The sequence below is a fragment of the Kogia breviceps genome, chromosome 3, assembly GCF_026419965.1.
Source record: "Kogia breviceps isolate mKogBre1 chromosome 3, mKogBre1 haplotype 1, whole genome shotgun sequence".
NCBI lineage: Eukaryota > Metazoa > Chordata > Mammalia > Artiodactyla > Physeteridae > Kogia > Kogia breviceps.
In genome coordinates this window covers 137992513-138005938 of record NC_081312.1, presented here as the reverse complement: position 1 = coordinate 138005938, position 13426 = coordinate 137992513, and the positions used below count along the sequence as shown (strand labels likewise).

Genomic DNA, 13426 nt, shown 5'->3' with positions numbered 1-13426 from the left:
GTGAGCCATGGCCGCTGAGCCTGTGCGTCCAGAGCCTGTGCTCCCCAGCGGGAGAGGCCACAACAGTGAGAGGCCAGTGTACCGCAAAAAAAAAAAAAAAACAACAAAAAAACCAGCCACGCATCAGTTCTCAAATTAATTCACACATTCACATGGTCACTCATTCATGTATGCTAAGTGCCCACTTGGCTGCCCTTCCAGGGTAGATGACACGTTATTGTAAACTGCCCCGCTCTTTAATTCCATCACTGGATCCACTGGCTCCTCAAAGGGCGGTGGGGGTGGGCAGTCAGAACTATATCACTTTAATTAGTTTCCTCCTTGCCTAGTAGAGCTGCATCCTGTACCAGGTATCCTGGGGCTGTTCAAGAAAGGCTCCCATTAGCGTGTTACACTTTAAGCCAGCTACGGAGAGGGAGGAAGCATAGTGCTAAAGGATGGACACAGGGACCCTGTAGTGAGGGGACACAGTGAGAGACCAAGGATGACCAAACCAGTGAAAACAGGAGCTTTCACCTCAGGGGGCTGCTATACCCGTGTGGCCCTCTGCTCTGTCATTTCCAAGCAAAGCCCAGTGTGAAGGAATGTTTCTGATGAGTCAAAAGCTGTCGGAGTGAAACTAGTCTGAAAGCTCATTCTCTCTTCATCAAAGCTCCAATAACAAAAGCAGCCCATGCACTGATTCCTGAATTGGCTTTATTTCTCTGCATAAGGAACCCTGCACAGGCAATTCAAATTAAAACAAAATAAATATATGAATATTCATGTAAAACTGTCCTTTCTAATGAACAATTATACACAATGTACAATTTCATGTTCACTGGGTGGGTTTACAAAAATGTACCATTCCCAACTAAAAATGCACCGAAATGGTTCCATGCAAACTTATCAAAAGTGATCACAAATATGGAGGGGAAAACCTGACTTAGAGCACTTTGTCTTTTTTTTGTACAATCACAGAAAAATAAAAACATCTAATTTCTTTGTTACATTTAGAGTAACTAAATGTGGCCACTGTTTATAATGTCGGTTTATGTTCCTAAAACATCTATTAGTTACCATAAAAGTGTATCAGCATTAAGTTGGAAGTGAGCATTATTGAGAAGAAGGAGGGGCGACGGCACCCTGGGTGGTCAGTAGTCAGTGTCGGAGCCCTCGGCGTTGTCCACGTTTCGCGAGAGCATGTAGTTGTCCATGTCGATTGAGCGGCAGTTGTTGATGGCATAGCGCAGGCGCTCCGCCATGACCAGCTGGCTGGAGTAGGGTGGCAGTCTCAGCTGGAAGAAGCAGGTCTGTGAGGTAGGCAGACTGTCGTAAGGCTGTGGAGAGAGAGACCCAGAGCTGTGACTGCAGCACTGGGGTATCATGCGGGGAGCAGGGCTGCTCATCACCACCACCCCCAAAGTCAGGAAAGCACTTCTCCCTGCCTTCAGGTGGGCTCCACGGACATGACTGACTGCACAGCCACCTGGAGAGCAAGCAGAGACTTGGCAGTGGTAGGAAGAGTGCAGGCTCTGGTGTCCTGTGGCCATCTAGCTTTTGGCGAAGATGCCTCTTTCCTCTCCTCACTCCTCCAAAGCCCTCACGTGTGAAATGAGAATGAGCCCTGACTGGCAGGGTTGCCTGGTAGAACACACTTCGCACAGTGCCTGCCACAGAGTAGGAGTGCAACAGAGTTCGTTCCCTTTCACCAAAAGGGTGCAAACTTGAAGCTGCTGCAGGGATTCCCCCAGCAGAGCTGGTGAAATGGAAGGAACAACTAACTGTAAGGGAGTCACCACACTCCTCCTCCCCTCACCGTCCTCCTAGAGAGCATTCTGCCATCCTTCACCTGCCATGGCCACCAGCATACCGCTCAGATGAGGAAGGAGCAGTTAATGAAATCCCAGCCCAGCCCTTTAACCGATCGTGATGCAGTCGTTTAAAATGATAATTATGAAGATTAGCAGCAAAACAGAAAAGTGCTGGAGATAGACTGTTAGGTGGAAAAAGCAGAATTCAAAATTCTAAATGCGTCATGCAAAAATGTATATGCTTGAGGAATTACACTAAGGTGAAAGGTGAAAATGGCTATCACTAGGAGGGACAGGATTCCTGTCCCTCCCTGCAAACACTGTCCTGCCTTGCAAACACAACTATTTTCCAAACTATCTGTAATGATAGTAATGATTCACATTGTTTTTATAATTTTTTTAAAAATGAGTTTTTAAAAAAGAACCTGCCCTCTCTTTCTCGTTGAACTCCTTGAAACCAGCCCTCCTCCTCCTCGGAACTCGACATCAGGTGAGTGCATTTCTAAGAGGTGGGAGATGGAGGGCCCAGAAGCTTAGCTGTGCCACAGCCAGTGATGAATGTAGAAAAACTTCAACCCACAAAGACATTAAAGGGGAATGTCAACAGGTGGCTCTGATTTGGAAACTAGAGAAATGGTTTAAAAGTCACAAAGGAGACACCCACAGTGGTCAGTTTTCTGAGGCTAAAACCCCCCAGACAGGGGATTAATAGTGGATTAACTCCTGGGATGGCAGGGTAGCCCAGGACAGATACAAGGCAAGGCTTTTTTCCAGAGCTGAAAAGAAGCAAACCATTTCCTCCTCCCCATCTTTCTCTGAAGCAACAAAACAGATTTACAACTTACAGTTTCTGGCAAGTCACATCGAAAATTTACAGAAAGGCTCTTTTCTTAGCCTTTCCTGTGCATCATGGCCTCTCCAGCAAGCCTAGGAGTGGAGCCCAGGCAGGCTGCCTCAGGAGGCAGCAGGGGAGGGACGGCTTTGACTACAGCAACTTTCAAGGGGTAGTTACAGGAAAAACACCAGAAAGGCACATACTGAAACCTGATGAAACTGGTAGGGTGGGCCCTTGAGTGAGGAGGTCCTACCTTCCTTACTGTTTCTGGAATAAACACCATGGGCCCTGCTCAGGGGACTGCCCAGCTCACGGCAGGTGGAGGAGGAGAAAGAGAGAGCACAGACATGTCTAACTTAATGTTGGGTTCGAGGAGTGTACCAAGTGTCCAGGAGATGGATATAAGAAGATCTAAGTCTGCCTGGAGGAATAGTCAGGAGGCATAGGAAAGCATCCAAGCGGGCTTTCTGGAGGAGATGACATTGGTATTGGGCTTAAACGATGAGTAATTGCTTGCCAGGCATAGATGGAAAGGGATGGGAGGAGAACTTACTAAAGCAGTGGGAATAGCCCGCACAAAGGCACAGACATTTAAAAACAGTGTGACCTTGGGAGTTCCCTAGTGGCTTAGTGATTAAGATCCCAGGCTTTCACTGCCGTGGCCTGGGTTCAGTCCCTGGTTGGGGAACTGAGATACCGCAAGCCACGCGGTGCGGCCAAAAAAACCCCTCCCAAAACAAACAAACAAAAAACCCCCAAAGGGCTTCCCTGGTGGCGCAGTGGGTGCGAGTCCGCCTGCCGATGCAGGGGACGCAGGTTCGTGTCCTGGTCTGGGAAAATCCCACGTGCTGTGGAGTGGCTGGGCCCGTGGGCCATGGCCGCTGGGCCTGTGCTCCGCAGCGGGACAGGCTGCAGCAGTGAGAGGCCCGCGTACCGCAAAAAAAACACACAAAAAACAAAACAAACAAAAACAAAACCCAGAAATAAAAAACAGTGTGGTCTGTCAGGAGAAAGGCAAGCAGCCCATGATGGCCACAACATAATAAGCATCAAGAGGTGATATCAGAAGGCAGGGCAGAGGCCAGACTGTGGAGGTGTTGAAGACTGCTAAGGGGGCTGGCGTTTATCCTGGAATCAACACAAGGGGCCGCTGAACGGTGTGAAAGGAAAAGAGTGACGTGGTCAGAGGGGTGCTTGAGAAAGATGACTCTGGCATCAGTGTGCATTTAAGCTTCTAAGCCCTTTTATTCCTAAGCCATCTGTCAAAACAGCAGCTGGGTTGGAGCTCTGCAGCAGGGACCTTTCATCAGGGTGCAGAGAAGCTGCGCTGCCTGCTCCGTGATGCACACCACGCACGTAGCCACAGAGCACGTTACTGCTGCTCCCTGTGTCTTCATGTTCCTTCTGGAGCATGTGCACCAGTTAATGGTTAGTATCTTCAGGAAAACAAATAAACAAGACCGTGTCCCAGTGCAGAAGCCACACAATGAAAAGGCATAGGGAATATGAGGCAGAGGCAACATGATGACCCTTCTGCTAAGCTTAGCTTTCATTCAGGAAGCTACTGGAGGATTCAGCGAAGGTTGTTGGTTGTAGTGTGCTTTCTACATCCATTTAGGACTTTTTAAAACTGAAGTTATGTGATGTGTCTAAACAAGTTTTTGTGCTTGATTTTTAAAAAAAATCTGGAAATTCCAAGCATTAATCCTGAATTGGCAGGCCTACTTGAAGCTCAACATGCAAGCATCAAGGAAGCAATAAAGGCACACATTACCAAGGAAGAAAAAATATCTTACTTACCCTATCAACCTTCATGATCTGAAATCTCTGAGAAATATCAGCAGTGTTGGCTGGTAGTCGAGATCTTCCCGACACAAACCTCATGAAAAGCACCCGCTCCTCGTTGGAGAACTCCTCCAGAGTGTGCCAGAACCACTGTACCAGCTGATGCTGCTCATCCACCTCCCGGTACCGCACCACTTTCTTCAAGACTTCTACAGAGATCTCCGGCATCCCGCACACCATCTGCTCCAGCTGCTTTGCTGTGAGGAGGGACAGCAGCGGCACGGGGACGATCCAGGACATCCCTTCTCGGACCGCAGCCACCTGCTCCCAGGAGAGGTTGTTCATTCAATGTGTGTGCATACACTGGGCACCCATGGTGGACCCAATTGGGCCGGGCGCCTCGTGCGTGCTCATCTGCTCCCAGGCCCTCTACTTGTCCCTCAGAACTGGCATGACTGCACACGGCCCAACCTCCTTGCCTCTGACCCTATGTTAGAACTTCTCCCCGCCTGTAGGACTCATACACTCCTTCCTGTCCCAGTTCAAGTCAATCCAGGAGCCCACCTTCCCTGTGCCCCACAAAATCCCAGCCCACTGGGGCCTTCCCTAATGCCAACCACACTCCTAATCACACACGGCCATGGGCTGTTAAGCTGTGTTATGTGGGATACTTCGTCTTTTCATCAGGGTAAGAAGCTCTTGGAGGATGTGTCTACAGCTTCTACTGTTTTTGCAATTTATATTTTCTTTTGAAAACAGTTATATCCTTTTTGTAAAAATCATTTGTGCTGATTGTAAAAGAAAAAGAAAAGTACAACGAAGAAAGTCAAACAGAGACATCCTTTTGTAGGAAGGCTGCAAAAAGGACAGAAAATTTGATCAGGAGATGGGTTCTGTATCCCAGCTCCACCACTTCTTTTACTTTAATTTTCTGATCTGAAAAATAAGGTAAATAATTGCTGCTCCCATGATTATGACAGGTATTTTAAATGAGTCTGTGTGACTGGGCAGTTAGCCCCTGTTAGCACAGTGCAGAGAAACAGGTCAGTCAGGGAATGCTGAAGGGGTACTGCCAGAGGCTGCCACACAGTCTGTTTGGGCAAAACCCCTCCAAGGTTGTGCAGTAGTGCGTACTGTACACACAGACCCGTCACTGTTCCAGGTTTGTGTCATAAATAACTTCTCCACTCTTGGCCAATTCAAAACCATCTACCACAAACAAGACCAAACCAGAGAACCTGAACAGGAGCCACACCTCGAGGAAGGCCTTGGAGTTACGACTGTACAAGCTTGTCATGCCCAGGGCTAAGGAACGGAGTGGCGGTGAGGGCAGTCTCTACTGATAGTAAAGGGAATACCCCAGCCAAAGTCTGCCAAAAAACAAGCTGTTTGCCCGGTAGGATACGAACCAAAAGCTGTCTGGAAAAAAAAAAAGGCTGAGGTACAGGGATGGCTGCTTGGGTCGGGGACAACTAGGGACAGCTATGGGAAGAACACAGGGTTCTAAGAGACAAGGAGGAAGTGAAAGAGGAAGAAGGCCTTGTTACCAAGAAAGCAACAAAGCCAGGGCAGAGCACAGCTGACGGAGAGCAGGTCAATCTGACCTCCATAGGAAAGGCCAGCACAAGAGCTTGGACACCACAGTTAAACCTGGTTTGCGATCCTGGCTTTGCCTTGGGCACATCACTTCACTTCTCTGGACTCCACACATTCATTTGTGAAATGGTGATAGTAGTTTCTATCTCTCAAAGTAACTATATGAAAAACCGCACATGCGGGTGGCCTGGTACCACATCTGGCATGCAGAAAGTGATCAGGAAATTTGGGGTCAGTTATTCAGTCTGTAAGGAGTAAACATATTCAAGAACTAGAAACAAACCCTAAGCCCTGGCTGTGTAAACAACATTGCTGACAGGATCCACCCTTACTAGGCTAAAGGGTATAGTTTTCTGACTAGACTTGGCCCAAAGTCAGAGTCAAAGAAGGAACCAGGAGTGAAGGGTGTGGAATATATACACTTCAAATTACTACACAGCCTCAGAGCCTGCACCCAGCTCCTGAGAAGAACCCAACATATTCTGCAAATAAGGTATTACTGAAGTGGCTATGAAGGATTGTATAACCAAAACCACCACTTTTGGACACAATATTCATTTCTATGGTCACTCACCATACTCCCATCATTTATTAAATGCTTACTACATATCAGCATAGAACAAGGCTATATAAGTTACATATATGAAATACATTTTTCATTCAATGTCTCACACACTAATTGAAGAAAAAAGACCCAAACTCTGCAGCCTAATTCTTAGACCACAACACAGAAGTATGTGATATCTTGAGGAATTTCTAGGTAACAAAAAAGATATGTACAGACCTGGAGGAAAGTTTGTCCAGAGAGGAGATGCTTTCTCAGCTGGGACTTGAAGGACTGCAGCAGGAGGGGGAAAGAAGCACTCACGTGGGATTGCAAGGCCAGTGTTTATGGGTTCATTCACATGGACCCTGACTGACCAAGCTGGAGTGGGACACTGGGCTGGGGGGCAGTAAGAAATGAAGACAAACAGGACAGAGGAAGAGTGAGAGTGAGAAGGCAGGTTCTGAAGGCCTGGGGGAGGGCCTGGCCTCAATCCTACCAGTGACCAATTCAGGGCTCACCTAAGGCCTTGAGTGAGGAGATAGCAGGGCCTGAGATTACACCTGAAAAGTCTCTGAAAAGGGACTGAAATATATTGGGTTGGCCAAAAAGTCTTCCATAACATCTTATGGAAAAACCCAAACGAACTTTTTGGCCAACCCAATAGATACTGATTAATCAACACAGTGAATTCATATGCCAAAATTCAGTAAAAACCAGACAGCTCCTGTTTGAAGACAAATGCAAACAACATTCATATGCACCTCCCAAAATGTTCCATCTCACCTGTCGGTCCATTTCATGAAGTCGATATTCAATGGCCCTCTCCACGTACTCCTTCCTATTAGAAAACGTGAGTGGGATACTATTTCCACCAGGGATTATAGGAACCATTTTGCCATCAGCGCTCTGGCCAACAAAAGAATCAAGAGGAATCATCTGAAAATAGAAGAAAATAGAATTTTTACTCCATGGTAGAAATGACCACAAGAAGTATGTTACACACAAATACAGAAAAACATTAACAATATCAAAATTTTTTAAGGATGAAAACAGGGCAGCTGAGCTAACTGATCAGGCTACTTGATCAGCAGAGAGTGCTTACTCATCTGGTTGTAATTAAAAATGAGGTTGAATCTCTCTGCCTCCAAATCAGGTTTGATGAACTCTGGTCATCCCGGTCCTCCCTCTCCACCTGGGTTCTCTCTGTCCTTCACTCTAGCAGGCAGAGAACGGATTAAAGGGGAAGGAGCAGAAGCTGGGTGCTGGAGCTGACTCTCTTAGCAGTTATTTAAACTGCTGGGTTGAGCTGCTAAACGCAGCAATGGCATATGGCATGGGTCAGCCAGACAGCAAATGGAAGGCCATACCTGAGCTTTACACAGAAAAATTCTAGTCAACACCAACAGAAACATGAACCAGCCGGGATTTACCTCATGGAAACTCTCCTCAGTAATCCCACTGTCTTCAATGTGAAGAATGCTGTTGAGAGTCTGCACGTAGAGCAGATCCACCTCCTCCAGGTCTTCCAGGGTGAGTGGGACGCAGCACAGCTGCTTCCACACCAGAGGGGCTAAGTGGAGGTCCAGAGGCTTCTTTGTGCGAATGGCAACCCCCATTAAAATTCCCAAGAACTTAAACTGCATTAAGTGTTCATCGAGGCAGGCAGAAGGGTTAAAAAGGAACCTGCAGAATTAAAGGAACTATTTCAAACAAGGTTGTCCTCATTTTTATTAGAAATAAGTTATCAAACAGCTATAGCATTAGCCTAGACCTGTGCTGTCCAATATGGCAGTCATTAGCCACATGTGGCTATTTAAATTAATTAAATAAAATCTAAAATTCAGTTCTTCAGCTCCTATAACCACATTTCAGGTGCTCAACAGCCACATATGGCCTATCGCTATTGTTCTGGACAGCACAGAGACCATATTTTGAATTATTTTTAGAAGAACCATAAGAGGGTAAGTTAATGATCTATTAGTCCTTAAGCTACCTGCTCAAGGGTGCCCTATTTCCTAAAATCATTTCATTTATCATTTACAAGTCCATGAAGCAGGATCCAAAATTCAAAATCGGACAAATAAAGGAATAATACATAATTGTAAATACAACTGCTGTGACTGGATAGCATATCAAAGGTTTTTAATGAATTTTAATTCATTGAGGGAAGGCCATGTAGGCCTTCAGAAACACAAAAGAAGTCTGGTTTCAATATCAAGTCTGCATTTCCTCTAACCCTCTATTTTATCACTGAGTTGGTCTCATAATAAATAACAAGGCATGATGTAAGTGTCTGTTTCCTATGTGTGAAAAGAGAACAGTAAAAGTTCCTCCTACTCCTTAGAGCTATCGTGAGGATTCAATGGGATAATCCATGTAAAACACTTAGTACAGTGCCTGGCATATAGTAAACACTCAATAAATGTGAGCTATTATTATAGACATTCAATAACACTTGCTGACTGCCCTTACCTGTCCCTATTGTAACCCACTTCCGCAGTAGCATTGGGAGAGGGTATAAGAAGGTCAACAATACCAGTTTCAAGTTCCTGTAGAAGAAAGAAAAACAATTTCTTAGAAATGACAATCAAATGCATCAAGAAAACGAAACAATTAACATTAAAAATCATACTGAAGGGCTTCCCTGGTGGCGCAGTGGTTGGGAGTCCGCCTGCCAATGCGGGGGACACGGGTTTGTGCCCCGGTCCGGGAAGATCCCACATGCCGCAGAGCGGCTGGGCCCGTGAGCCATGGCCGCTGAGCCTGCGCGTCCGGAGCCTGTGCTCCGCAACGGGAGAGGCCACAGCAGTGAGAGGCCTGTGTACGGGGGGGGGGGGGGGGGGGGGGGGGGCGGGGGAATCATACTGAAAAGAGAATATTGAGGAATTTACAATGCTTATATGACAACCAGCCGTCTCTATAATTATTTTTGTGGTTGTAATTTAAAATGAATTTAGGAGACTCCCCCATGTGCAGAACTAAGATGAAAAAGTCAATCCAGGGCACAAGTTGGGGTATCTGTGAGCAGGGCACAGCGATATTCAAATAAACTTAGTAAATGATAGCCAAGTAATATTTTAGTTACAGGATTTATCAGAAAAATCCTGATACTAGGCAAAGCTGGAAGGGTCAGAGCTGATCTGGAAGCAAAGCTGCCACTGTAGATCTTAAAATATGAACTGGTTCAAACTCTTTTTAATTAATTTATTAATTTTTGGCCGTGATGGGCCTTCGTTGCTGCGCACGGGCTTTCTCTAGTTGTGGTGAGCGGGAGCTACTCTCCGTTGTGGTGCATGGGCTTCTCATCGTGTGGCTTCCCTTGTTGAGGAGCACTGGCTCTAGGCATGCAGGCTTCAGTAGTTGCAGCACGTTGGCTCAGTGCTGCGGCACATGGGCTCAGTAGTTGTGGCTCGCAGGCCCTAGAGTACAGGCTCAGTAGTTGTGGTGCACGGGTTTAGTTGCTCCGTGGCATGTGGGATCTTCCCAGATCAGGGCTCGAACCCATGTCCCCCTGCATTGGCAGGCAGATTCTTAACCACTGCGCCACCAGGGAAGCCCTGGTTCAAACTCTTAAGACTTGTTTTTCTAATTTCTGCCAGTAGCCTAGCCTGGCAGTTCTACTTTGTTCTAAAAGCACCAAAATAAATGGGAGCACATGGGTGGTCCTGGATTTGTCAGCTACATAAGTGTAAATATGTGTCATTGTTTCCTCTGCCAGTGTTACACAGCACAACAGATGGTGAGTCATTGGTAGATGGCGAAGCACTGGCACTTCCTCAGTAAGGTATCTTCACAAAGCATTTCACAAACCTTTGCAATAATTCGCCTATATATCATTAACGGCATAACTTTATGTAAGGATTACAAATGCATCCTTGCTTACATTTATAAAAACATGCCAGAGTAATCACTGGAAACAGTAAAACGGCCACCACCTGAATGGACAACTCAGCAGGGGACACTTCATGAATATACCTGGCACATCTCTGTGATCGTGTCATCGAACACTCCTCCAGCATCATCAGCCCCTTCTCCAACCAGCTTAACCTTCCAGGCTCGGGATGGCAGACGGAGGTCTGATGCATTCAGTTTAACTACTTGTCTTGCTATTTGAACAAAGATGGGCTTACACTTCCTTCCTCTTTAAAAATAAAGGGAAAACATAATGAAATACAATGCTCTCAGTTCACCACAAAAGTCACTTGAAGATATTTTCCCACCAGTGAATGAACAGGCCAGCTTAACAACAGCCAAACACTGTGCTAGGCCCACTGTAACCACACTGGGTACTGATGTAAAATACTACTACTACCCTACTTTACAAATGAGGAAGCTAAGGCTTCCTCACAGAGATCAGTTAGTAATAAGTCCATCTCAAAAAAATACTAGTTGAAGAAACATATACACATATACATAATATGCTAACCTGGTTGATATCCTCTTTACAGTAATTTGAGGTCCATAGTTTTTGCCCTGAACCATGGTTTTTCCTATAGAGCGCACCATTGGGAGGGTGTAGACTCTTGGGGCTAACAAAGGTCGGAGCTGTCCCTGCACAATGCCCCATGTTCCAGCATTATAATGAGACGTACTATTCTGTAACAGAAAGTAAGCTTAGCAGAAATGGTACAATCTGAGGCTTAAAAGAAATAACACATCTCACTTTTACAAATGCACTTTAAAAGCATAAATCTGGGTATTAGCCATTATTACCAACTTTTTCAAAATATTTTTTTCTGGTAAAGTATGATTATTATTTTTAAAAACTTAGAAAATACAGAAAAGGACACACACACAAGCACACAAATAAAATCATCCATAATCCTATCGTATGGAGATGGCCCCATTAACACTTTCATCCATTTCCTTCCAGTTTCCTTCCTTTTCACATTGTCAAGATCGTACTATTTATACAATTTTCCACTGCTTTTCTCACCTCACGTTATATCATAAACATTTCTCTCACTAATTACAACAGGTTGCTAACACTCTTGTTTAGTGCTGCACAGTATTCTGTTGCCTGGTTGATTATCTATTTCTAACAATGATTTCTCAAATCTCTCATATGCCACAACTGGTTACCCAAAGGATTTTTGACTAACAGTGTTACCAACTAACACACATTTTGGCAGGCATGCCTACACAGTAAACAAACAAACAAACAAACATAGCCAGCTTGCTTTCCTCCTAAATTATCAGACTATTCTACAAAGAAAATCAAATCAGCCAAATTTACTTTATCTCCCCCACCTATCCCTCCACAGGGTATGCTCATTTGTAAGCTCATTTGTAAGGAGAGCAAGTCTCCAAAATTTCTCAGACTCACTTACATAAGCACATTGACTGTGGTGCTAACATCTTTGTGTGCTTAAGTTTTAAAAGCATATTCTAGAGTTTGTAGAAAACACATACTTAGCCATTAGCCATTCATACTTCCTTGAACTTTGGACAAACTGAAACACAGAAGGAAGACCACTGTGTGTTCAACAGCATGATAACCTATATCTGGACTGTCCAGCAATAAAATGGGAACAGAATTGGTGCCTTTTCTACATCTCTTGGGTGCTGAGAGTAAAAAGCATTAGCCACGGAAGAATTTTCTGAAGGCTGAGAAAGTGGTCCTGGGACCTGGTAAGCACATCACAGGCACTGCTTTCCAAGCCACCATTTTACCTGATTGTTGGGGCTGAGGTTCAGTAGCCTCCAGGACGAGTACATGAGGTCAGAGAAGTGGTAAAGCAGCCGCAGCCTGGCTCTCGCGGTGTGAATGCTCACCTCCCTCAGCGCCCCATACTGGGGGGGCACTGCATCGGGCAGGCCCAGCTGCAGAGGCACTGACACACCTGCCCAGAACACAAATGCACACTTGTAAAGGAAAATGCGTTGTTTTCATCATGTTTAGTGCTTTGAAAAATTTCAAACACACACGGAAGTTTCAAGTATATAATGAACACCCATTCCTACCACTTAAATCCTCCAATTAATATTTTGCTATATATGCTTTATCATTTATTTATCAATTCCTCTATTCACCATCCATTCATCTTAACTTTCTGATGCACTTGTGTTGGTTTGTAAAACATCTTCGTAATTTATCATTATGGAAACTTGGTCTTTTTTTCTCCTTTAATTTAGTTACCCATTTAACTATGGGACTTACACAGTTCCTTCACAAAAAAACTCCAAAAACAAAAAAACCCAAATTCATTCTTTCATATTCAACAATTGTCATCTTCATAATAACACAAGGTGTGGGCCAGGACCAGGTAGGCAGTTCTGGAAAATGGAAATGGGCAACTCAGCAGAGCCACCTCCCACACTTACTAGGGATCTGACAGAAAGTGACCAAGACAGAATGAAAGGTATGAGTAGATCAGGAAGGCTTTATACTGCAAGAATAAGAGCTCTGCAGAAGCAAAAACTAAAAGGACTGTATCCATGGTTATCATCTTATAGAAACACACAAAAGACTAAGAACAAGATACTCAACTTACTTGAGTTTCCTGCAAATAAAGATTTGTACAGCTCAATTCTCAGAGGTATTTTCCTACTATTAAAGTTAACATTTACTGAGTACTTTTATGTGCCTAGCACTGTTCTAAGAGCTTCACATGAATTGATTCATTTACTCCTACAGTTCTTTACAACAGGCGCTATTATTACCCTTGCTTTGCAGACAAGGAAACTGAGCCTCAGGGTCACTCAGCTCCTAAGTGGAGGAGCCAGGATTGAACCCGAGCAATGTGGTTCCTGAGTCTGAACCTTCAGCCACCATGCTATATGGTCTCTCTCCTGAAGTGGAAGGGAAATCCCACTGGAAGCTAAAGAGGCCTCTGAGTACCTGGAATTGTCAGTGGGCCGGCAGCACTG

General features: G+C 45.1%; 1 protein-coding gene across 24 annotated transcripts in view; it reads right to left on the bottom strand.

Moving 5' to 3' along the window:
* Window positions 1-679: 679 nt before the first annotated feature.
* Window positions 680-13426, bottom strand: part of HERC1 (HECT and RLD domain containing E3 ubiquitin protein ligase family member 1) — a 217162-nt gene continuing 204415 nt past the window's right edge. For 23 of the 24 annotated variants that reach the window (XM_067029682.1, XM_067029689.1, XM_067029685.1 and 20 more), the window contains 8 exons: window positions 12230-12399; window positions 10983-11152; window positions 10532-10697; window positions 9029-9105; window positions 7987-8239; window positions 7340-7492; window positions 4429-4734; window positions 680-1319 (listed from right to left, as the gene is read on the bottom strand). In XM_067029682.1, coding sequence (XP_066885783.1) covers window positions 1134-1319; window positions 4429-4734; window positions 7340-7492; window positions 7987-8239; window positions 9029-9105; window positions 10532-10697; window positions 10983-11152; window positions 12230-12399 — 1481 coding nt within the window. In that variant the 3' untranslated portion in view covers window positions 680-1133. Of the gene's footprint in view, window positions 1320-4428; window positions 4735-6709; window positions 6848-7339; window positions 7493-7986; window positions 8240-9028; window positions 9106-10531; window positions 10698-10982; window positions 11153-12229; window positions 12400-13426 lie in introns of those variants that run through there. The other variant, XM_067029700.1, reaches the window with a different exon arrangement.